This window comes from Miscanthus floridulus, chromosome 2, assembly GCF_019320115.1.
Source record: "Miscanthus floridulus cultivar M001 chromosome 2, ASM1932011v1, whole genome shotgun sequence".
Lineage (NCBI taxonomy): Eukaryota > Viridiplantae > Streptophyta > Magnoliopsida > Poales > Poaceae > Miscanthus > Miscanthus floridulus.
Window position 1 is genome coordinate 36,323,781 of NC_089581.1, and position 25,982 is coordinate 36,349,762.

A 25,982-nucleotide genomic window follows, 5' to 3' on the forward strand; every position below is an offset into this window, starting at 1 on the left:
GTTCAGTTGGCGTGAGGTTGTTGTGGATATTTGTCCTTGTCCGACATATCGATTTTTTTTATTTTTAACATTTTTTGGAAAATAATTTTAAATCTAACACGATCGTTTTTTTAATAAAAAACTAACACTTTTGGCCGCGCCACGCCTATTGCCCTGGCGCGGCCAAATGCCTGTGCCACGCCATGCATGGTGGCGCGGCAGAGGACTGACGTGGCGGCGACCGAAATCGCTGACCACTGACGGGGCAGGGCCTTCCACGCCATCGACCTTGGCGCGGTAGTGCCGCGTCCTGATCCGTGGCGCGGCAGAGCCGAATGAAACCCCGCGGCCAGTCCCGCCTGCCCGAGCAGCAAGCCCGCCTGGCCGCCGTGCCCGCCGCCCGCCTGCGGTACCTAGACGGTTTAATCGGAACGCGTCGCGCCGATAGTGGGAGTTATTCTAAGTATTGCTTGATGTAAAATCAATAGTGGATTTGTTTCTATCTTTTATTGATTTTTTTTCACAGCCGAATAGAGAATTTGATAAGCCAATGATTTTTTTCCGTCTTTCATAATACGGTTAACCACCATGTTAACTAATCGATTACGAAAAATTGGATCGGATTAAAACGAATATTTTTTAAGGGAACTTATTTATTTGACTTTTTGGTCATATATTGTAGGATCGGCGGCGACGCGACCATAGACCCCGGCTTCCTCGACCCCTCGCGCAAGACGCCGGCCACCGGCGTCGAGATACCCCGGGACTACCGGTTTTCGAACTAGGTGCTACTTAATCTCGCATGCAGTGATGCCGCGATGCATTGAAACGAATATGAAGCAAATAAATAAAGTTCGTGCGCAAGTTGACAAGCTGTCACATAACATTTTCATTGGTTTGACATAAGTTCGACATAACATAACCAACTAAGCCTGCAAGTTTCAGACGCCAATAATAGTTCGACCTAACAAACTAAGATCCATGAGTGTAAGGATCCCTCGAACGCCTCTGTCTCTTCGGATTTGTTGGCAACACATTGAGAGTGTAGCCAACATCAGTGTGGTTGCGTTGCCCAAAATCCCTAAACCCAAAATCCTAACCTCAAACCTAAAAACTACCTACGTAAATCATAAACAAATTCACTAACCTAACTATCCTAAATCACTAACTATCATAAATCAATAACAATCATAAAACCCTAACTATCATATATTACTAATTATCCTAAATCACTAATTATCCTAAAACAATAATAATCAAAATAACATGAAATCGAGAGGGAGGTACCTTAGGAGCGGGCGGCCTTGACGCGCCGGCGTTCGTGGTGCGGCCGGCGCGGGCGCTGCGCGGCGGGAGTGGCCGGGCACGGCCGCGTGCGGGCGCTGGCGGCGGGCGATGCGCGGCGGTGGGAGGGCGGGTAGGGGTGCGTGCGGGCGGGAGGCGGGGGGGGGGCTCGCTCGCGATATTTATTTGGCCCAACCGCGCCATGCTCCGTGGTGTGGCACTGCGGCGCCAAGATCGGTGGCGCGGCAGAGCCCTGCCACTTCAACGATCGCGATTCCGGTCGTCAGCACGTCAGACCTCTGCCGCACCACCATTCATGGCGCGACACCGGCATTTGGCCATGCCAGAGCAATAGGCGCGGCCAAAAGTGTTAGTTTAAAAAAAACCGACCGTGTTAGATTTAAAATTAGTTTTCAAAAAATGTTAAAATTAAAAAAAAAATCGACATATCAGCTATCTTTTTCAAAGAAACACAGCGGGGAAGTATTGAATTGAAATTTGACAGGTACCCAATAGCTTTAGTCAATCAAACTGAAAAAAAAAAGATTACTGTGGCTGATATGACAAACAAGCTACTGATAATTTAATCATCGTCGCAACAAATAAAAGTAAAGGCAGACCCAAAGATCATAACCTATATTGTCCCAAAGCGATCCATATTTGACGAACTTTAAAAAATAAAGAACAGAAACGTACTGGACTCTGTTGCATTACAATTACAACCTAATGTCCCAAAGCGATCCATATTTAAAATCTAAACAATATAGAACAAAAACTGAACTGTTCTCCATCGTGAACTCTATTGCATTACACCCTTTTGTCCCATGCATGCGTTACAACATGTACTGGAGATTTCCTTTTCAACCATTCTCCATCGTCTGCAGTTTGTGTAATCCAGCAGGGTGTATACGGAAAAGATGATTCTAAAAGCTGTTCATTTCCTAATTCTTTGTCATATCCTGCTGGATATATATTGCCCAAGACTTCAACCTTGGAGCTATTCAAGTGATAGGCCAATCCTCGTGTTATTGATTCACTCAAGAAGATAATATCTTTGCATGGATGAAACCCAAGAATATCCACATACCCAGTGTGTCCACATTCATCATCAGAGCTCCATGTAAATTTCTCATCTTCAGATGCTTGTGAGGTCCATTCAATTTTCTCTTCTGCTGGTGCTTCCATACCGTGATCTCTATTGCGATTATCGTAATAGTAATTAATATCCTGCAAGGCCCAAGGTCCTGTATACTGAAGCTTATGCTTCAACAACCACTTCAAAAGGTCCCTGTCATGCTTCAGAACCCACTCCATATGACAGCCTGATTCATCAAGGTTCCAAATTTGAACTCTGCATCTTCCCTCGATTGACGCACAATAAACCCCCTTAGATGACTTCCCTAGATAAAATTGTGGATAGTTTTTTCCTTCAACACCTGGTGGTGGTTTAATCACATGATACTTATCACTCGACAAAGATATTCTGTAATATAAAATTGATCATTGTTAAGAAAAGATAAAAACCAAAGGATGTGAAAATTTAACAACTTGATATAAAAAAATTGAAACCGAATAAAATGACGATGCGTAACGAGTTAGTATGTACCTCATAACATAATTAGTTTGACAATGCACATACAATGCTCCTCGCCGGTACACAGCATTGCGTTGGTCGCCTGGGCAGTGTCTCATGCCAGACACAGTCCCCATGGAATCACCTTCTCGAGCAAAATACCTTTCCTCCCACTGTCCAGTTCTAGATGAGAACACTTGTAAGATGCATACCGACGGTGGCCACTCAGATTGTTCTATCTCAGGGTCCACTGCATCCCTAGAACTGTCGTACAGATAATCTCCAGGCTTGTTCACCCAATGAAAACGGGTAATTGAGACCACCTCGAAGTATGGCGATTCGATCGGATCGTACGCGAGGTACTCGACTTGAAAGGTGTCCTTGATCTCCATTGGTGGAGGTGGGCACGGGGGCACGGGAGCCACCCATCGAGTGGCCGGATTAAGCACGTAGCCAATCTCATCGTTGTTGTCGTCGTTCTCGTGGATCAGCACAAGACCATTGCAGTGGTCGTCTACGTAGCCCCAGGAATCGGTTCTGGCCTGAGGCAGGTAGTCGTGCTTGCCGGAGATGCACGGGCGGTGCGAGTGGGGCGCGAAGAACTCCGAGAGGTAGTAGTTGTGGAAGTTTATGAAGAACCCACCCAGCGACAAGGGGAGGAGATCCGCCCGCAGCAGGCGGTGGGCGTCGACGATGGCCAGCCAAGACTTGCAGACGCACCTGGACACGGCGAGGCCCCGCGGCGGGAGGCGGCGGAGCACGTCCGCTAGCACGTCGTCGGGGAGCAGCGCCAACGGGCACGTCTTATCCTCTGCTGCAGCCTCGCCCTGGTCCCGGCGATCCATCGCTTGATCCGCGCGACGCGCACTGAGAAGCAGCGAAGCAATCGTGGGTCCTCCCCACGGATATCTGAATTCACTCTTGTGGGAACCAACTCCGGCTTGGATCGGGAATTCGGAATATCGGATCAGGAGTTTGGATTGGACTGTATTTTTTTTGGTTGAAGTACTAATCGAATCGGACGCAGCGTGCTTCTATCTATTCTAAGGTTGAGGGCTTGGTCGCTTGGCAGTTTTGGCACTCATATTTGTGCGTCTCAAGTACAGGATGGAGATCTACACGGCACCAGATCGCTACGAGAAAGATATCCTCACCGAAATTTATTTATTTTTAATATTTTTTAAACTATTTTCAAATCTGACACTATTTTTTTTAAACTAACACTTTTGGCTGCACCTATTCGTATGACGTGGCGAAATCGAGCCACCGCGCCATGCATGGCGGCACGGCGAAGGTGGGCACGTGGCAGTGAGCCGCGTCGCCGGACGATGACGTGGCCGGTCCTGCCGCGCCATGAATTTAGGTGCGGCAGTGCCGCACCACCCGTCATGGCGCGGTGAGGCCCGACTTAAACCTTACGCCGCGGGCTCCCTCCCTCTCTACCTTAGTTTGAAAAAGGTGGAGGCCGCCGCCTCTCAACTCCCCCAAGCCCGACCGCCGCCCTGTCCTCCCTTGCCGCCTCCCTCCCTTCCTTCCCCAAGCTTCTCCTTGGCCTTGGTCAAGGTAATTATGCTCTTATTAGTAGTTTGAATGGTGGATTAAGGATTAGGATGGGTAGATAGGGTTTGGAGGAAAATATTAGTTCGTTTGAATGGTGGATTCAAGGATAATCATTAGGATTGTCAATGTTAAGGTTCATTAGTTAGTTAGAAGCATGTTACCATGTTTAGTGTAAGGTATATTTTTGTTCGTAAGTGTTGGTTATCTTTTTTTAGTTGTAATGCAAATGGTTCTCCTTTTACATTAAGGGCCTGTTCGCTTATCTTATAATCTGTCTTTTTCAGCTTGTTTTTTCAGTCGAAACAGTGTTTTCTCTCACAATAAATCAACCGGAACAGTGTTTCGGCTTATTTTTTCAGCAAAGCAAACGGGACCTAATTTGCGATGGTTTGATTGGTTTTAAATTACAACCATTTTGTTAGATGCAAGACATGTATCGGGAGCAGTTGTGGCGAAAATGGTATTGTCCTAGAGAATTGTATCCCCGACGTCTCCAGCAAAGATGTCCTCGTCCCTTCTGACCCGCCTGCCCTAACTGTGACTATGGTCGCCCAACCGACGTATTTCAATCGAGACATCCAGACACAGTTGCGTGTTGCTTCTACACATGTAGTTGTTTTACTGTAAGTAATTCGTTCCTTATCTTTTTTTTCTTCATTTGTGTTAGTAGGTTACTAATATTTTTGTTGGAATCTTGTTATGTAGGACCATGAGAGATGCTTTTTCTTTCGGTGGATCGACGGTCCAGACAAGTTTGACCTAAGGTACCTCCTTTTCGACGACTGGTACGCTGGACACACCGACGTCATGGTCTTCCCCAAGTTCCAATTCGTTCCCAACTCAGCTGCCACGTCGCCCTCAGATTCAGCAGACACGTCGTCACTGTTTCGGTCATAACTTCCTCATACGACATCGAAACGGGCCGTTCTTGGATGCGTTGAAAAGGGGACGACGACGCCGTCATTTTGGATCTGGTCCCAGCTCCAGAAGGTCCATGGATCATTCTATGTGACCACGGCAAGGTGTTGCGTCACCTATTTGGGTCAACTTGGCCATGTATCGTGTCGGGCCTTAAGCCCAAGTTGTGGGCGTCCAACCCCTGGCCGTCCCCAATCCTAGGTTGAGTCTTAGACTATAAACACAGCCGCCGCCGCTGCTACACAATTGGGTTTTGTTTAGAGTTTAGTTTTCTATCGAGAAACTGAATCGTTCATTGTAACTGTGGTGACAAATCCTTTTACAGTGATCCAGGGCCCCTGTTCTTGATCTTCTCCACTGTGTCGATTAGTCCTTTGGAACCGAGTTCTTGAACCCTCTATTGATATTCGCGTTATTCATATTTGCAATTTCAGATTGCGTGTTTTACCTTCTTGCTTGTGCTCTTCGATTCGCTTGCAGGAAAAGCCTTTTTGGCGAGGTCAATCAAGTTGTGCTTGGTTGATAACCAACGGAGCAGTGGTGTAACGGTTGCAGGGTTCGAATCGTGTCTGATTTGAAGCCGGATCGCCAACGTCGAGATCTCCACAAATCGAACTTATCGGCTACCTCTCGGAAGATCGGGCCTGTACCCATCAATTGGTATCAGATATTTCAGGTTTATCGCGAGGTATAATCTCGTTTGCCTTATATTCATATTTGTTCATTACCTAGAGTCCACAAAAAGCCCAAAAATATTTCAATTTCCGCTGTCCTATCGCCCTTTGTGCCTTTGCAATTTCGTTTCAGATTCGTGTTGTTGAGTTTGTGTCCGTGGTCGAGTCTTGTTGCTGGTTTAGGATTGTGTTCGTGGTCGTAGTTCAATCGCCCATTGCTGTGATTTTGTTTTCCGCCGCTATCCCATCCACCGTTCCCAAACAACAAGTCGAAGCCACCACATTACTCGACTTGCCCCGCTAGCCGCCTTGTGTAACTTCTCACCGCCGCATAAACCCTAGATAGGTTGACAGCCGCTCTTATTTTGCCTGCATCGCAGCCCTCCTTACATCATCAGGCGAATACCTACTGCTGTGATTGGTGTTAGAGTTTAGGGACGCTTTGCCCTAACCGCCGCCGCCGTGTTGTGCCTCCCGGAAAACATACCTTGAGATACCTTCGGTAAAACAGGCATAACTTTTCGCTCGTTTATCAGAAAAATCTGAAATTTTTTCAATAGCTTCTTGACACCATTTGGACCCGACCCAAACTCGGCTTCGCCCTGTTTGGTGTCATCAGAATTGCCAAAAAAATTCAGGAAAATATAGAAAAAAAATTGTCAAAGTTTTTGCACGCTTTTCAGAGAACGTGCTGAATTTTTGTAGACCACATCCCACCTCAGTTGTAGGTGCCAATTTTTGTGGTTGCATCTTTTGTGATCCTTGTTCAGAGAAAAGTATAAAAAAATAGTGAAAAAAAAGTTTGTTTCCTACTAGTGCCTTTTGGAAAAATCCGGAAAAAATTCAGGAAAAAGGAGAAATCCGGGCTATTTGCTTGTTCTGTGAGTTCTTTCGATCGTCCTTTGTTTTCACCTTGTTGCGCTACGTCTCGACACGTCTTAGCCAGCACCTGTGATTTATACTTTGGATCCGGATTAAACAATCGCTACTCTGCACTCGTTAATTGCTAATCCTTGCTGTCATATTGTGTGCCTACCCATAGCTTCACATATTCTTCTGTCAGCATAGGTTCATCTTGCAACTGTTACCCACGCTCAACGACAGATTGCTTCGCCATTTTGGTTTTGCTCCTGTTTGGCGTTGGTAAGAATACAGGCAAAACGGTGGTAAGCCGCTTGTGATTTTGCATTCCACTTTCACCACCATCACCACCACTTGTTTCCTTTTAGTTGATAGGGATAATACTTTGGTGTTGTCTTTTTCTATCTTCTAACCATGGCAGGAACTCCGACGGACTTCAATGAGTGCGTGTCCAAGGGCGAGCTTGCAACGTTCATGACTGAACAACGCAATCTTATGACCGAGCTGACGCGCAACGTGAACAATCTGGTCACCCGCATTGAACAGCTTGAGCAACGCCCTCCACCTTATTGTGCTGATGATGAAGATGCGGATGCTTTTGGTGATGAAGATGCGTATGCTGACGGTGGTGCCCGTCGCCGCCTCAAGTTCAATCGTCGCGGTATGGCAGGTAATAATCATGGTAATAATGATCCTTTTGCTAAAATTAAATTTAGTCTACCTCCTTTTGCTGGTAATGTTGATCTAGAGGCATATTTAGATTAGGAGCTTGCTGTTCAACAAAAATTTGATTCTCATAATGTTCCTGCTGAGCATAGAGTTAGACTTGCTACTAGTGAGTTTACTAATTTTGCTTTGTTCTGGTGAAGTGATCTTTGCAATGCCAATAATGCTGCTACTGTGCCTCAAACTTGGAATGTTTTAAAGCAACGTATGACATCTCGTTTTGTTCCTCCTTATTACCAACATGATTTATGTTTGAAACTATAAACTTTAAAACAAGGTGATAAAGGAGTAGAAGCATACTATCAAGAATTGCTTATTGGTTTAGCACGTTGTGGTATAAATGAAGATGATCATGATGCTAGTGCTAGATTTTTTGGTGGTTTAAACCATGATATACAGAACATACTTGATTACAAAGAATGGCGCAATTTTTCTCAATTGTATCATCTTGCTATTAAGGCCGAACGAGAAGTACAGGGACGCAAACAACACTAGCCTTTCAGGTCTAACAATGGGAGGAATTTTCAGTAGCGTTCCGAGCCGGAGACGCCCAAGCTTCTTCCTGTTGCACCACAGCCATCTACACCTCCATTTTCTTCCGAGGTAAGTAAATTGTCTAATGTGCAGTTTCCACAGCTGAAGAAAGGTGGCACTCCGGGTGCTTCTACTAGCTCCTCCTCGTCCAGCTCTAAAATCATTTGCCACCGATGCAAAGGCATGGGACATGTCATGAAGGAATGCCCCAGTCGTCGCGCTTTCATTGCTATCGAGGATGGATATGTAAGTACTAGTGATGTTGAAGATGATTTAGCCCTTGCTGCTAACATTGATGCAGATCCCACCGAGGGCGATCAAGACAAGGAGGCCATCACCATTGACTCCGTGGCTGCTGCCGCGGACTAACCTAGCCTTCTTGTGCAGCGTGTGTTGAGTACATGTGTGGGACATGAAGAAGAGATGAAGATCCAACGCCACAATTTGTTCCACATGTATCTCATTGTGCAGGGTTGTTGTGTTCTCACTATCATTGATAGCGGGAGTTGCAACAACTTGGTGAGTTCAGATTTGGTTGACAAGCTTGGCTTGACCACACAACAACATTCGTATCCATATAAACTTCAATGGTTCAATAATAGTGGTAAGACTAAGGTAACTAAATCAGCACGCATTAGCTTTTTCACAGGCTCTTATCATGATACTGCTGATTTTGATGTTGTCCCTATGCAAGCTTGTTCCATTTTGTTAGGTCGCCCATGGGAATTTGATAATGATGCTTTACACCATGGTAGAACTAATACATACACTATCATACATAAGGACAAGAAAATTACATTGCTGCCTTTGTCTCCTACGGATATTATTAAACATGCTAATGAGATCAAAAATAAACCTCCAATAGACATTGCTAAAAATAATGGGATTAAGTTAAAAGGAGGTGCTTTTCTTGCTACAACTCCTGCTACTGCTGAGTTATGTGATAATCCTGATGCACCATGTTATACTATGTTTTGTCAACCTTTTATGTCTAGTGCATTGCCTGCTGTCACTAACCTTTTGCAGGAGTTCGCTGATGATGGGATGGAGTCGAGGATAACTCCAATTCTACAAGGAGGGGATGATGAGGACATCGCCAAGATGGAGTCGAGGACAACTCCAATTCGAGAAGGAGAGGATGATGAGGACATCGCCACGCTGGACACATTGACGCCATGGTCTTCCCCAAGTTCCAATTCGTTCCCAACTCAGCTGCCACATCGCCCTCGGATTCAGCAGACATGTCGTCACTGTTTCAGTCATAACTTCCTCATACGACATCGAAATGGGCCGTTCTTGGATGCATTGGAAAGGGGACGACGACGCCATCGTTTTGGATCTGGTCCCAGCTCCAGAAGGTCCGTGGATCATTCTGTGTGACCACGGCAAGGTGCTGCGTCACCTATTTGGGCCAACTTGGCCATGTATCGTGTCAGGCCTTAAGCCCAAGTTGTGGGCGCCCAACCCCTGGCCGTCCCCAACCCTAGGTCGAGTCTTAGACTATAAACACAGTCACCACTGCTGCTACACAATTGGGTTTTATTTAGAGTTTAGTTTTCCATCAAGAAACTGAATCGTTCATTGTAACTGTGGTGACAAATCCTTTTATAGTGATCCAGGGCCCCCGTTCTTGATCTCCTCCACTGTGTCGATTAGTCCTTTGGAACCGAGTTCTTGAACCCTCTATTGATATTCGTGTCATTCATATTTGCAATTTCAGATTGCGTGTTTTACCTTCTTGCTTGTGCTCTTCGATTTGCTTGCAGGAAAAGCCTTCTTGGCGAGGTCAATCAAGTTGTGCTTGGTTGATAACCAACGGAGCAGTGGTGTAACGGTTGTAGGGTTCGAATTGTGTCTGATTTGAAGCCGGATCGCCAACGCCAAGATCTCCACAAATCGAACTTACCGGCTACCTCTCGGAAGATCGGGCTTGTACCCATCACCACCTCCCTCTAACCCCCGCCAATGATGGCTAAGGAGATGCACTTAGCCACAGTTAGACATCTCGAGGAACCTCCTCTGTGCGATTGCGGAGATCGAGCTGTGATAAACCCTAAGAATACGTTGGAGTTTGTGTGTCCAAACAAGCATGAAGTAAGTAGAAAGTGTATCTATTGAAATGTTGAGCTATATGTGTTCATGTACTAATGTCACCTTTTTTAGGTGTTTGCAATGGAGAAATGTCGTTTCAAGGAGTGGCTCTATGGTCCTAAAAATCAATGGCCGGAGCCACCCAAGGCAAAGAAAAAGAAGAAAGAAATGATAATCATCGAAGCACCTCCTGTCATGTGCGAATGTGGTGTTAAAGCCAACTACAACCTAGTCCATTCAGAGCTTGGAATAGGCCATTGGTGCGGCCATATGGTTGACTATGATGAGGTTGGTTATTGTTGTGGAAAACATGGAATCACATTTTTTTCTTTTGCAAAGACTTATTAATAGAGACGGGGATCCCGATCTTCCATCAGGTGGTGGTAACTATCGTTGTGGTGGAGAATGACACACCGATCCGGCTTTAGATCGAAAGATCAAACCCTGCAATCTTAGCACCACAGCTCCTCTGGTTATCAACCGAGTCACGGACCAGGTTGACCTTGCCAAAAAGGCTAATCCCTGCCTACGCAATGAAGAACACAAGCAAGAACAAGAAAGAACGCAACCAAAATTGCAGATGAATGTTTAATCTCACGAGTTGGGGTCTCATAAACCGATGAACGGTGAAACTGTTCTTGACAGAATAATCTAAGCAAAATCCAAAACCTAATGACGGCGGCGGCGTATGATTATAAAGGTATTAGGGTCGTCGCCTACCCTAGACGTGCCCCCTAATGGGCCCAAACATGATACACGGTCCAACGGACCAAAGACAGTGTCGTAGCACCCTGATAGATTCTGGACGCTGAATTGTTTCGATGATTCCCGTTGATTCCGAAGAGCTTTTGATATGAGACCAGTTGGGATGGCTTCCTTATCAAATTATCTTTCCATCCATATATGGATCGTTGAAAACAGAGTCCAGATGCATCCTAGGTGACCAGTTTAAGGTAGACTAGTCCTGAAGGCCGAGGCAGACTCGAACTTGAGTTGCTTTGGGCCTCCACCTCGGGGGCTCGAACTGAATCAGCCTCGGGCCTCCTTCTTGACTTGGACACCATTGCTGGCCACCTACCCCTCCATACCATGCACCAAACATGGTCATATGTATGGGTGTCATGTCCTCATCATTCTCCCCTTCTTGACAAAAAGCCGTCCTCAGCATCGAGTGTGCTTTAAACTGATCCTGCACAACACAAAGGAGAACGGGGTTGCGAAGACAAAGGGACCTATAACAGAACTGACCAATTATATGAAATTAAGTAAGAAAATCATCCGCTAGAGTAGACGATTTAGCAAACTTAAGCCCATATAACCCGGTAGTCCGTGAAATCACGAAGGATTTCAAACCAACTCACATACCAGCCAAGATCGTAATAAGTTTAGCGGTCACCATCATATATTACATAAAAGTTCACATCTTAGATACAACAGAGTTTAAACATAGTTATTACAAAATGAGTTCAAATAGAAGTAGCGGAAGCCATTTGTTCAAAACCACACACACTCACACGAAGTTCAAATATAGTGCCAGCTAATGATCATCTCCAACAAAAGCATCAGACGAGACATAAGGAATGACCATGCCCATGGTCCTAAGCATCACCCATCACAGGATAAAGGCAGTTGATACAGTAGCCATAATACATCTGCCCATCTGCAACAAGTGGGAATAAAATCCTGAGTACGAGAAGGTACTCAGCTAGACTTACCTGACATAACCGAAAATAAAGTGACACCAAGGATTATGAAGGGCTTTATAGTAGGGTGGCTGACTCATTTGCAAAAAGAGGCATTTTTAGCATTTCACGAACCTTTCCAAAAGCATTATTGTCAAGTTAATTATTATTAACCTGTCGACTACATTTGCACCTATACTAGAGCAAGCATGTGATTAAGCAAATGATGATAACCAATGATCATTAACAACTTCCATAATGTCAACTTCATTTATAACTGTCCAAGTGTTCCATCAACATTACTACGATGAAGTCACTCAAGCCAAGTGCTCACTATCCAGGAGCGATGGCGATTCGAATCGATTCCTAACCAGCTAGTGATTTATTCCTTACACAAACCTCACTCACCCGCTAAAGTGAGGTATCGGTCACCGAGTCAACTATCCAAGAATCTCGAGTTTGCTAGGAACCACATGTACCCGGGGGCCGACCGACTGCTCTTTGGTCTTATCTTCGTGCCCCCATGTCCTACCACACCTGCTCCGGCACAGTGCGCTGCGGGCAATCTACTCGGCCCGAATAATCTCCCAACTTCGCGGTCGAAAGGTACTTTATTCGGTCAGCTAAATGTAAGGCATGCGTTCAACATGACTCGAGGCCCAACAACGGTCGGTCCTTAATCGACACAGACGGAAAGCACTACAGTCCAAAACTCTGTAAGTCTCCGTCCGGTCTCAACTTCATTTAACACTTAGTTATACCATGACTACATAGTTATCCAAGCAGATCCAGGTAACCACCTATAGCTCGCAGGTGATAGGAAATCACCCGACTTCTACCGGTCTAAGCCAGCTAAGCATTGACTCGACTGCGGATACCAGGGTAACAAGGATATAGTATAACAAAGGTAGACAAGGTATAATGTGGCAACGGTTGCAAACAACTCCTGAACATAATGCATCAATTAAAGTAAAGTATTTAATTAATAATTGCAAACCAGGGAGAAAAATACTCCGGGGCTTGCCTCTCTCGAAGGAGCTCGGCGGTGATCGGGGCACTTCAGAAGTTCCTCAACGTCCTCCTCGTCTGCTTCGGTCACTTCCTGCGGCTGCACCTCGAGCTCCTCGGGTATGATGACTGGGCTCTTGGTTTGCGATCCTATATGATGCATGTGCGTAAGTGCTTATGCAAAAAGTGCATCGGATGAAATGAACACAATGGATATGCTTGAATGCAAGGTAGTCAACATCATCCAAGAACATATACTACAAGCACATGTCATCTACTGCATTCTCTTCTACTACTAATATGCTGAGTCAACACATCTCATTAAATGCTTCAAAGATACACCAAAGCTTCACTAATTTCTTAATCATACATAAGGTAACATTTGATTAAACCCAAATTAATAATAGGTTTGAATAGCAACATCTATTTTTATAGCTTAGAAAAATCTTAGAAAATTACCATAGCACAGTACTACCCTAAGTAGTCTACCATTAAATTTTTATGACATTTGAATAAGTGGAGTAGCCTACACAAAAATGACAAGCTTGGACCTAATTATGAGCATGAAAATACTTTGTAATATGAAAAGTGTCAAACAACAGATTTAGTATTTTTCCTAGGTTCTAAACAGTAAATAATCACTGTACAAAAATTATCACATGCATGTTTTATACAAATTTTGCTCTCTAACAAAAAATAACAAAAATCAGCCATTAAAGGCACTTGAACTACATCTCACAATTTTTCCACAGGACATGCATGGCATATATTTTTCCTAGGAAGTACATTACACTAGAAGAATAACACACTTGGAAGCATATTTTTCTGAAGCATATAGGTTTTACTACACATTTTACAAGATATCAGCAATATCAAGGATTAAATAAAGCTCTATAGAAAAGTATCTCAAAAGTGACATGCAATATTTTTATCATATAGATCTAGTGACAAGGAACCTAGCAAAATTTGTTTCAACAAATTTAGAGCCAAAATGAGTACACAAACATTTTCTAAAGTATTTCTCTTCCCAAATAATAAAATTAAACCAAAATCAATTTTCCCTATTACTACTAGGCCGGCCCGTGGGAACAACTGGCCCACGGCCACTTTTGGCCTGCGCAAACCGAGCAGAGGGAAGGACTCTGGCCCGACTCTGGGCTCCGGCCCAAGGCCGTCCTGGCCCAGCTCGGCCGAGGCGAGACGCCACGCCACGCCACGCTACGCCGGTGTTACGGCGGTGCGGCCGCTGCCAGCGGGCCGGCGGCCGTTGCCATCCACGACCGGGCAAACGAGCGTGAGCGCTGGGTTCGCAAGAAGGTGGCGAACCCGAGCAGGCTACACAAAGGGATGGAGAAGGGACGGGGGAAGCTTTCCACGGCGGGGTCAAGTGCGGCGGCGCCATGACCGACGGTGGCGAAACGCGCAAGACCGCTATACCTTGCTCAAATGGTGTCCCTGCAGTGAGCACCAAGTGCCGGGGAGTGAGGCAGAGCGATGTGTGCTCAATTGCGGGCAATGGTGGAGCACTGGCGGCCAATTTTGCCGGCGGGGCTGCGGTGGCGATGGCGGCGCGAGCGGAGCTCGGTGCGGGGCAAGGCAGAGAGGTAGTGTGGGAGAGAAAAATGAGAAGCATAGGGAGAAGTGGAGCTACGGTGGCTTGAAAATGGCGAGGCATGATTGCTTGCGGGGGCCACGGGACGCCACCCGGCCGGCGTCACCGGCATGCGCTCGCCACGCGGCGCGGCTTGCCTGACGCGGCCGGACGCGTACGCGCGTAGGGGAAGAAGGAAGCCAGCGCGCAAGGTGGGCTGGGCCGAGGTGAAGGCGCGGCGTAGGGTGGATCGTTGGGCCAGCTTCGGCTGGTGGGCCAAAAGTGAGGCGGCGGCCCGTGAAAGGAGAGAAACCATTTTTCAATTTCTATTTTCAAGGAATTTTCAAATATCAGTTTTCAAATACCCTTTTGAGCAAGAAAAGGACTTCTTTTGAAAATGGCCCAAAAATAAAAGTTGCTTAGAATTTAATCCTCTACAACTTTGCTTTAGGGACCAACTAAAAATTTTGCATAGATTTTGAATTGGAAAGCAAAAGCTAAATAGAGAGGATTTTTGACTATTTTCAATAATAATTTCAAAAGCATATTTTGTCAAAAGTTTGAATACAAACTTTGCTCCAAAAATTATGCTAAATAATTCTAGATGATTTACAATTATAGCCAAACATGTTTTACTAACCTAGCAAGCATAATTAGGGCAAAAACAATTCTAAACAAGTGTATGCAATATTCATGTTTCACGAGCATGTTTCATATGTTTCGAAGCATGGTTTCAGTTATTATTTACATGATTAGGCATGTATGATTAGGATGCTTGATGATGTATAATATGCATGATTTGTAGTGCCTAAATGCTGGCATAACACCAGAGTGTTACAGCCCTCCCCTCTTATAAAAATATCATCCCGAGATTTGGGTTACGAACCATTTGTTATAAAAATCTTCATAAGCTTTTTGTAGATATTCTCCCGTTTCCCAAGTTGCATCTCCCTCGTCATGGTGATTCCACTGTATCTTGTATGTTTTCACCACACTATTCTGAGTAGCACATTCTTTAGTGTCTAACACACGGACCGGTTGCTCACGATACACCAAATCGGATTTGAGTTTGATGCCCCGAGGTTCTATTTTGTCCTCTAGAACACACAAACACTTCTTGAGTTGTGATACATGGAAAACTGGGAAGACGATACTCATTGTCTCAGGTAACTCTAACTTATAAGCTACTAGACCTCTTCTTTCCAAGATCTTGTATGGTCCTACAAATCTAGCGGCAAGTTTTCTCCGAACTCCAAACCGTTTCTTCTTCATTGGCGTGACCTTCAGATAAACATAGTCACCAACTTCAAACACAAGGGGTCTCCTTCTTCTGTCTGCATAACTTTTCTAACGCGATTGGGCCGCCTTCATATTTTGTTGAATAATATGAATTTTCTTCTCGGCCTCTTCTACAAAGTCAATGCCATAATACCTTCTATCTCCTAGCTCAACCCAATTTAGTGGTGTTCTACATTTTCTGCCATACAAAGCTTCGAATGGAGCCATCTTGATGCTTTCTTGATAACTATTATTGTAAGCAAACTCAGCTAATGGTAACCATGACTCCCATGAACCCCTAGAAGACAACACACAGGCTCTTAACATATCCTCTATAACAGCATTCACTCGTTCAGTCTGACCATCTGTCTGAGGATGATAAGCGGTACTATGAATCAAACTAGTTCCCAAGCCTTTGTGTAAATGTTCCCAAAAGTGAACCATGAACTGTGGCCCTCTATCAGATACTATAGTCCTTAGTATACCATGCAACCTCACAATTTCTACAATATACTTCTCGGCATATTGAGGTGGTCGATAAGTTGTCTTGACAGGTAGGAAATGAGCGGTCTTGGTAAGACGATCCACAATCACCCAAATCGAATCATGTCCCTTTTGAGTAGTGGCCAAACCTGAGATAAAATCCATACTTATATCATCCCACTTCCAACTAGGTACGGACAAAGGTTGCAACAAACTAGCAGGTTTCATATGAATAGCTTTCACTCTACAACACGTGTCACATCTAGCAACATATGCTGTAACTTCTTTCTTCATTTTGGTCCACCAATAATGAGGTCTTAGTTCTTGATATATCTTACTACTTCCCGGATGGATAGATAGCTTAGAAAGGTGAGCTTTATCCATGAGTTTATTCCTAAGCTCTCGATCCTTGGGAACCACAAGACGATCGTCAAACCACAACACGCCCTGTTCATCCACTTTAAAGTGCTTAGACGAATTTTCTTTTATTTTCTCTTTGATGTGGAATATTCCCTTGTCTATTTTCTAGCCTTCTATTATCTTACTCTCCAAAGATCAACTAATCTGAATACTATGTAACATAGCAGGATGCATCAGATTGAACCCATCTTCAAGTAATGGCTGCACATTCAATCAATGTGACTTTCTACTCAAAGCATCTGCCACTACATTGGCCTTTCCAGGATGATATTGCACATTCAAGTTGTAATCTTTGATCAATTCCAACCATCTGCGCTATCTCATGTTCAGCTCTGGTTGGGTAAAGATGTACTTGAGACTATGAAAATTCATATTACTATGAACGTATACTCGATGTATCATATATTATCCTTTGTTGTTATATTTGCCAATAACATGGTATGTGAAAACCAAGGCAAATCAGCATATTTAAAAAGCTCTCCTCCAAACAATCTAGGTTACACAAAACATCAAATTCAATATAACCTAAAGAATGTAAAGAAGATAACTGTTTGAGCTCATCAGTTTTAGTAGCAATATGAATAACATGTTTATTTTCAGCACAAGTGATTGGTTCCAAAACATATAAAACTGAAGCATCATCAACCAATTCATCTTTATCACAAGAAACTTTAAGCAAATTATCATGGGACAGAGATAAATCAAGAGAGGGTTCCACTAACAATTGCTCTATGATAGCATGGTTTGTGGAAAAATTTAGTACATTAAATAATTTTCACCTTCTGTGAGTGTAGCACCATAGGCATTACCTGTGTTCTCAGCAAAAGTAATAGGTGCATTATGAAGTGATGGTTCTGAATTTGCATATGAGGTTGTGAGCTCCTCATTTTCTTCCATGTCATCCTCTCGCTTAGGTACATTATCCTGCAGAAGGTTAGTCATAGCAAGAGAAATAACAACAGACTCTTCCTCTAAATGGTGCACCTCATCATATGAAGTCAAAACAGGAGGTAGATTAACAAAGGTTTCTCGCATAAGAAGTTTCATATCATTCCAAGTTTGAGATTTATTAGAAGGATCTAAAGACTCCCACCAAGATAAAGTAGAATGTCACAAAACACTAGCTGTATTTTTTACCTTCCTCCTTGGACACATAAAGCGAGTAGCAAATATGTTATCGATGGCAATTTCCCACTCCATGTACTCATCAGCACCTATACCATCATAAGTCGGTGGATACGAACAACCTGTCATTGTAAACACAAAAACAAGGAACAAATGGTGAAAGTTATCCCTACCAAATGACTACGTGGTTGTAGTGGTGCCACTTTTCACAGCAAGTGGAAGCGTCTTACTAAGCTCTTACAAAGTTCTTACCAACGCGAGCAGTGGGCGGTACAACCGGCGGCTGGTTCGTGATACCTATGAGGCAGTGCTACCGAGATTGCAAAGCCCTTTTTCTGTACTGATCTGAAGAATTTGTGGAGCTTGGAAGGTAAACAAAGAGTAATATGTATATCTGGCACACAAGTCAGTAACAGAAAGTAATGCTGAATTATAGTCCAAAGTACTTGTTCTTGTTGCTAGTCTAAAGTGTTGCAAGTACTAGGTGTGTGACAAAAGTAAGGTGGATAGCAAGGTGATAGGTGTGTGAAAAACAAGTATGGTGGATGGAAACAGCAACACAAACAAGGAACCAGACAGCACACGCTAACACAGCTCACTTTGGTCTTCTCTATGTGCTCCTCTAAATATTGTGAATAAGATAGGTTAATCCTAGCAGTGTTCCTACATAGCAAATTGTGTTTCACCTTCTCCACAGTATCCTCCCATTGTTGGTGGTGCTGGTGGTGGCGGTGGCGATAGAGGCCCCTTGCTCTTGTGACAAGGGCAGCAATAGTATGGATCAGGGCATAGTGGCTCTTGTGAACTGGCATCATTATTGTTGTCATCCTCTTCGTTGTCCTTGTTACTGCTGCTAACTTCCTTTTCTAGATCATAGATATGGTCCTACAGGTAGTAGATGTACTGCACATGTAGATAATAGGACAAGGATCGACCCAACTAGTGAACCCATAGTTTTCTTCAGCCTTCGAAGACTGTAATAAATATATAATATAAGTTGTAGTATAGTTGAGAAAAACATTAAACAAATGAATAGCAATAACAATTACCCATGCTCGTAGGCATTTGAAAAAATGATGACCTCCATCTAATCCCTCAGTGAACATCTGCACTAAGCAGTTCTCACCATGCATGCATTTTGGCCAATCTTTTTTCCGGTTATCGTATCCTCTGAGAGGTGTCGCTTTGGTGAAATCAGTCTTGCTCTCAGGCGGAAAATGATACACTAGTTCCTCAAAGAAATCAAGACCAAGAGACCACTCTCACACAAAGGGAGTTCCCTTCGTCCCCCCTTTCCTCTCCCAAGGCCAAAACCCTTCCCTCTAGACGACCCTCCTGACATTCCTACTCCAACAAAAACAAACAGTCGTTTGGTTTTGGGTACCAAGCCGTCCAGCAATGTGTATATATAGGCGAAGGCAGGTTTAGTAGTCGTTGTAATTTGACATAAATCCTCCTGAGAAGCCTACTTACAATCACTAAAAAGCCTATTTCAACGAACATTGAAAAGGCTAGATTCTTTAGCTGAAAAGCATATTCAAAATTAGACTGAAGTGGCATGTGTACGATACAGCAGTGACATGATCAATCACTGAAAAGCCTAGATGCTCTAGGTGTACTTTCATCAGGAAAAAACCTGTTTCGACCAATACTGAAAAGATTACATTCACAGACTCGACTTTGAAGTGTTCAGGCACACCAGGGCTGACGCGCCATGGCCTGTGTATGATACAGCGGTGACATGATCAATCACTGAAAAGCCTAGATGCTCTAGGTTTGAAACTAGAGGAATGCCATGATTTTTTTATCATACACGGACTTTGAGCTTTGTTATTCTCAAAAAAAATCAAAGAGGAGAGGCTTCGCTCTAGGTTGCGGCATTTAGCCAAACACTCAAACTAGAGGACACGCTCTATATGTCTCGTGACAGCACTATTTTAATTTTTTTAAACTCAAAGTGCAGTAGCAAACCAATCAAACTAGTTATGTAAGGCATGTGCTGCGCTTAGTCTGGCACAGAGTCTGCCGCGCCACCACCAGCAGCGTGGCAAGCCTGACATGCCACTTGAAGGGTCGAGATGGCGACTAGAGGGGGGGTGAATAGTCTTTTCTAAAACTTAATCGCGTCGGCTAACCGATACAAATGCGGAATTAAAACTATCGGTCTAGCCAAGACTATACCCCACTATATATGTTCACTAGCACCTTGCAAAGATAACAATTAAGCAACAAAGGTGCTGGGCTAGCTAGAGCTCTCCTAAACAATTCTAGGAGCAAGGTTACACAAACCTATGCCACTAGTACTTTAAGCGACAAGGGAGCTCCTACACATGCTAGTAAGCAAAAGCACAAAGCTAACTAAGCTCACAAGCAATGCTCAATAACAAGGCAACCAATGCCTAATTAGAGAGCGCAAATACTTAGCTACACAAACTAAGCAATGTGACTAACAAGGTTACTAAAACCAAATTAGCCACGCAAGGGAGCTACTTCTATGCTACACAAGCAAGAAGGTAATTAGCAAGCTACGCAAGCTATCTAATTACAAGAGCAACTACACAAGCTTAATATGTATAAAAGTAATTGCAAGCTTGTGTAATGGGGATGCAAACCAACGGGAAGAACAAGGTTGACACGATGATTTTTCTCCCGAGGTTCACGTGTTTGCCAACACGCTAGTCCCCGTTGTGTCGACCGCTCACTTGGTGGTTCGGCAGCTAATTAGCATCACCCGCTAAGCCCGCACGTTGGGCGCCGCAAGAACCTACCCCTTGAGTGAGGGTAGCTCAATGACACGCTTTACTAGAGTTGCTCTTTGCGGCTCCCGCGGTGTGAGCACAATGCCCCTCACAAGCACTTCTCCGGAGCGCCACACAAGCTTCTTGCGCGCTTCGATGGAGACCACCACCAAGCCATCTAGGAGGTGGCAACCTCCAAGAGTAACAAGCACCACCGGCTTGCAACTCGATCACCTAGTGCCACTTGATGCAACCTCACGATGCAATCGCACTAGAATCGCTCACTCACACAATCGAATGATCACTATCAAGTATATGTGTGATGGAGGGCTCCCAAGCACTCACAAGCATGGACACTAAGTCCCTTGAGGTGCTCAGCACCAGCCATGGCCGAAGGCCACTTCTATTTATAGCCCCAAGGGCTAAACTAGCCGTTACCCTTTCACTGGGCAACGGTCGGGCCGACCGGACGCTCCGGTCGTGTTGACCGGACGCTGGACCTCAGCGTCCGGTCGCTCACAGACGACCACGTGTCCCGGTTCCAATGGTCATTTGACTTGACCGGACGCAGCAGCACTCAACTGATCGGACGCTGAACCTCCAGCGTCCGGTCGTTTCCAGTAAGTTCCCGAGGATGATCGGACGCGTCCGGTCGAACACGATCGGACGCAGCCAGCGTTCGGTCACACTCCAGCTTCTGCATCACCGTACGTCAGCCTGACCAGACGCAGCCTGCCAGCGTCCGGTGCATGTAGATCCAGCGTCCGGTCAGTTGACCGATGCCGGCATCTTTGCGACCAACTCGTTTTCACTTCTAACTCCTTCACCCTTGCACCAATGTGCTAACCACCAGAATTTGCATCCGGCGCAATAGAAAATAGACATTCCATTTTCTCGAAAGCGCCGAATCCTTTGTAAATGTGCCAACACCACCAAGTGTACACCACCATGTGTATGTGTGTTAGCATTTTCACAACCATTTCCTAAAGGATGTTAGCCACTCAACTTGCCACGCCACTCGATCCTAGCGACAATGCAAAGTTAGATCACTCGAGTGGCGCTAGATGACCGATATGCAAACAAGTTTGCCCCTCTTGATAGTATGGCCATCTATCCTAAACCCGGTCATAAACTTCTCTACACACCTATGACCGGTGAAATGAAATGCCCTAGGTTATACCTTTGCCTTGCGCATTCCATTCCATCTCCTTCAATATCGATGCAACACATGCACCAACATGATCAACAATGATATGATCCACTTCATATCATCACATGATCATATTGGTTCATCGATCTTGACTCTACTTGCTCTTCACCGTTGCCATCGTCCATCGGTGCCAAGTCTTGCTCAAGCTTCACCGCCACGCGGTCCATCACTCCAAAGCCTTCAACTTGCCCTTCACGCTTGCAACCGGTCCATCAAGCCAAGTCTTGTCTTGATCTTCTCCACCTTGATCACATGACTCAATGTCATGTCTCATGTGCATTTAAGCTCCTTCATCATCACATGTGTGAGCTTTGCAACATCTCCAAGCCATTTTTACCTTCATGGCATATGTTGCTCACACACATGTACCTGTGGGACTAATCACCTGTGTATCTCACATAAACACAATTAGTCCACCTAAGTTGTCACTCAATTACCAAAACCAAACAAGGACCTCTCACCAGGGCAGATGGTGCGGCATGCTAACACACCATGGCTGAGGGCGCGATAAGCCTGACTTGCCATCCTACACGGCGCGGGCAACGCCTGTACGCTATTTTCCAGTGGACTAAAGCCGAGTAGCAGCCTCCATGACATGTCAATATAAGCACTGATGCAGGCTCGATGCAGTTTAAATGAATTTGAAGAAAATAAGTTGACCAAGTACACGGGTTTTACAAATTCCTACATAAGACCATGAACTCCAAAATCAGTGCAACAACTCCATGAACTCCAAAATAAGTTCCATATGATAAGATTCATTCAACATAAGTTCGACATGATAAGATTCATTCGACATAAGTTCACAACATGAAGCAAATAAGTTGACCAAGTGCACAGGTTCATGACTTAATTAAGTTTACAATTTGGTACGGAAGTCTTCAACCACAAGTTCAGCAACATAAGTTTTAAACCACAAGTGGCAACAACTCCATGAACTCCAAAATAAGTCTAAGTCTAGACCCCTACGTCCCAGGAGTGAACGGGTCCCTCGGACGCCTCTGTCTCTTTGGATTTGTAGGCAACACATTAGGAGTGCCCAACGTCCGTGCGGTCGCATTGGCGTGGCTGTCGGTGGAACTACACTCTACTTTGTTAAGATCAACTCGGTAGTTTCGTCCACCATAATGTTCGCCACCCAAGCTTGTGCCACCCTTCCCCCGTACACTAAAGACATGCCAGTGAGGTCCATATGGCTCGGTAGTATGCTGCTTGGCTAGTTTCCTTGGCCTCCTTCAAATGTTCTGTTTCGGCCTTTCCAAATCGCCCAAGCTCATCTAGATTCCTCTACGCAAGTTCCCACCTCTTGACAAAATATTTGTTGCACTTGTGAAACGAGAACTCAATAATTCTAGACATAGGCAACAATCGAACTCCTTGAATACACAGTTGAAAGACTCTAACGAGTTGGTGGTCATGATGTCCATACCTAAAACCGTCCTCGTCATATGCTAACGCCCACTTAGCCTTCTGTTCCATCTGCCCCTCTAACCAGGCCTTGCCTGCTTCATTTAGCATCTTGTCTAGTTCTCTCTTTGTCTCTGGTGCTCTGTACGTATACAACATAGAGCCTTTACCTTGTCACAAACCTCCTTCCTCTGACGCCGCCAAAAATTAGCAGCAAAATGTCGCATGCACCATCTATGCACTAGAGGCGAGAACCCATCAATATGTTCATCTATATCATTAAGAAGCCCTACATGAGGGTCTAAGATCAAACATATAGTGCAAGATGGGCCAAACACTTATACACGTAGATGTCGCATGAACCGTGACCATGATTCATTGTTCTCTCCCTCTACCAAAGCAAAAGCCATGGGTACTATCTGGTCCTCCAGATCAACAGTAGCAGCCATCATCAAGGTGCCCTTGTACTTTTCGGTCAAGAAAGTGCCATCAACAAGTACGACTGGCCGACAATACTTGAATGCATGTTCTGTCTGCAAACAACCAGAGCACACGATGCAGGACATGCCTCAATGGGTTTTGCAAAAACATCCCTCTAGTGTCTATAAACTATTTTAAGCCAGGGTTGTAGTAACTCATTGTCGATACAGGACCCATGGGGTTTCCCACGGAGAAGAGAGAAGAAGACCTAGTCCAACTAGGATTCCCTACATATAATCCTACTAGAACTAGTTACACATAATCCTACTAGGATCTCTACTTTGTAACCGACTAGGACTCCCGCCTCTCCTAGACTATATAAAGGAGGGCAGGGGTCCCTAGATCAGTAGCGACAGACATAACCACAACATACCTCGCAACACAACAAATAGCGCAGGGCGCAATATACTATCCACTCTAGACTGGACGTAGGGCGCCGTGACTTTCCGGCGTGCCGAACCAGTATAAATCGTTGTCTCCCTACGTTTACCATCGAGTTCCTGCAAACGCCGATACCCCTCCGAACAAATCACCATCCCAGGTACCCCGTGATGGGTTGCCGGTGGTAAAACATCGACAGCTGGCGCGCCAGGTAGGGGACCTCGGCGCTTTGCGTTCGAGAGCTCGGTGGACCTCAAAATCAAGATTCGTTGCAGCACTCGTCGGCCCTGGTCGACAACTCGCCGTTCTCACGGTCATCATCAGCGTTGTTCGTGGTAATTCGGATTATCACAACAACGATAATCTCCTAGGGAACGTGATGTCTCATCATGTCTCTCGACTAGCAACAGGATGCCAGAAGTCATGCGGGATGACGACGACCCTATCCTGCTCGAGTTCTAGGCCTCAGTGGCAGTACCGAACAGTATCTGTGCAACCATCGCCTCTGCGGGTCTAGAGTCTCTGCACAGCACGCCGTAGTCCATCCGAGTCCAATGCATCTCTTAGAAAGCCAGATTTGGATCGGCCAGCATCAACTACGGCAAGAAGTCCTGGCGCTATCCACTTGGATACGAACTCTACTCGGATACGACATGCAAGATAATTCCAAAAATCAACGTATTCATGAAGCTCGAGTGCATGCATATGGGCATCAGGCATACACGTACCATTAAGGCATGTCAGATGGCGCAAACAAGCTAGCAATCGAAGCTATTTGCATGCACATATGCACCGGATCGTACAAGCAACTATCTCACACCGCCGAGTTCAACTATTGGATGGTGCCTGACTCTAATAACCGACTAGTTGGCTGCGGTGACCGACTACTCCGCTACTCCGACTACTCTGCTGCGCCGACTACCCCTGTTCCACTACGGCTCCGCGTACCCGTTCGATTGCATCAAGCCGTCCAAGCTGTCCGTCTGCTGTTCAGGCTGTCCGGCTACTTTAAGATTGTCCGACTACATCGGCGACTACATCAACTCCGTCCAAGTGCACGAGGTTTCGGGTACTCGACGATGGCTTCTGGGTACTTGATGATGGCTTTTCGGGTACTCGGCGATACGTTTCGGATGCTCGACGAGCCAATCAGCTGGCTGATTTACTTCATCAACATCGGCTACTACGATGCGCCGATCACAACTCGGCCATGAACCAAGCTAAGTGACGCTTTTAATTTTTAAAATACATTTCGGATATTATTCGTATGCCTCTATGGCCATATCACCTTCCCTTAACGGCCGTTAATTTACTCGGATAGTAAGCCTTAATTCATGAAGCTTGTTTTCTCGATTGGATGGTCACGTCAATGAACCTCTGAACCATACGGATGGTCACGTCAAAGAACCTCTGAACCATACGGGTCGTCACATCAATGAACCTCTGAACCATACGCGAGATTCAAGTGCTTAAACGTAACAGGCTACTACCCAGAAAATTAACCGACCTAGCAAGGGAAGACACAAAAAATCATCATGCGAGCAAACATAGTGCTCTAGGTCTTCTCTTAACGGTCGCCGAATTCCTCAGGTAGAACACGCCTTAATCCGTGAAGCTTGTCTACTCACGTGGACGGTCACGAACCGAGTGCCAGGCTCACATGGTCACATCATGAACCTCTGAACCATACGCCAGAGATTCAAGTGCTTAAACGTAACAGGACACTACCTGAGAAATTTGCATGGCCTAGCAAGAGCAAGACACAAAAAGTTTATATGCATTTCATAATGCAGGGGCCCACCCCTGATTGATTATTCAAATATGGGACATGCTCCCCACTTCATATCCGGAATGTCATTTACAACATATTTTTATGTTTAACATGCAGGGGAGCTACATCGGTACCATGAGATCAGGAAAACACGCTCCTGAGAGCTAGTCCAGAAACAACCCGGATTGATCAGAAAACGACCCGGATG

At 45.1% G+C, this 25,982-nt stretch overlaps 1 protein-coding gene across 1 annotated transcript; it reads right to left on the minus strand.

Moving 5' to 3' along the window:
* Nucleotides 1-1,914: 1,914 nt before the first annotated feature.
* LOC136538457 (uncharacterized) lies at nucleotides 1,915-3,800 on the minus strand. The gene is made up of 2 exons (XM_066530426.1): nucleotides 2,870-3,800; nucleotides 1,915-2,746 (listed from the first exon to the last, which is right to left on the minus strand). Exons 1-2 carry the CDS (start codon nucleotides 3,679-3,681, stop codon nucleotides 2,071-2,073), a joined length of 1,488 nt encoding a protein of 495 aa, XP_066386523.1. The 5' UTR covers nucleotides 3,682-3,800; the 3' UTR covers nucleotides 1,915-2,070.
* Between the last annotated feature and the right edge of the window lie 22,182 nt (nucleotides 3,801-25,982).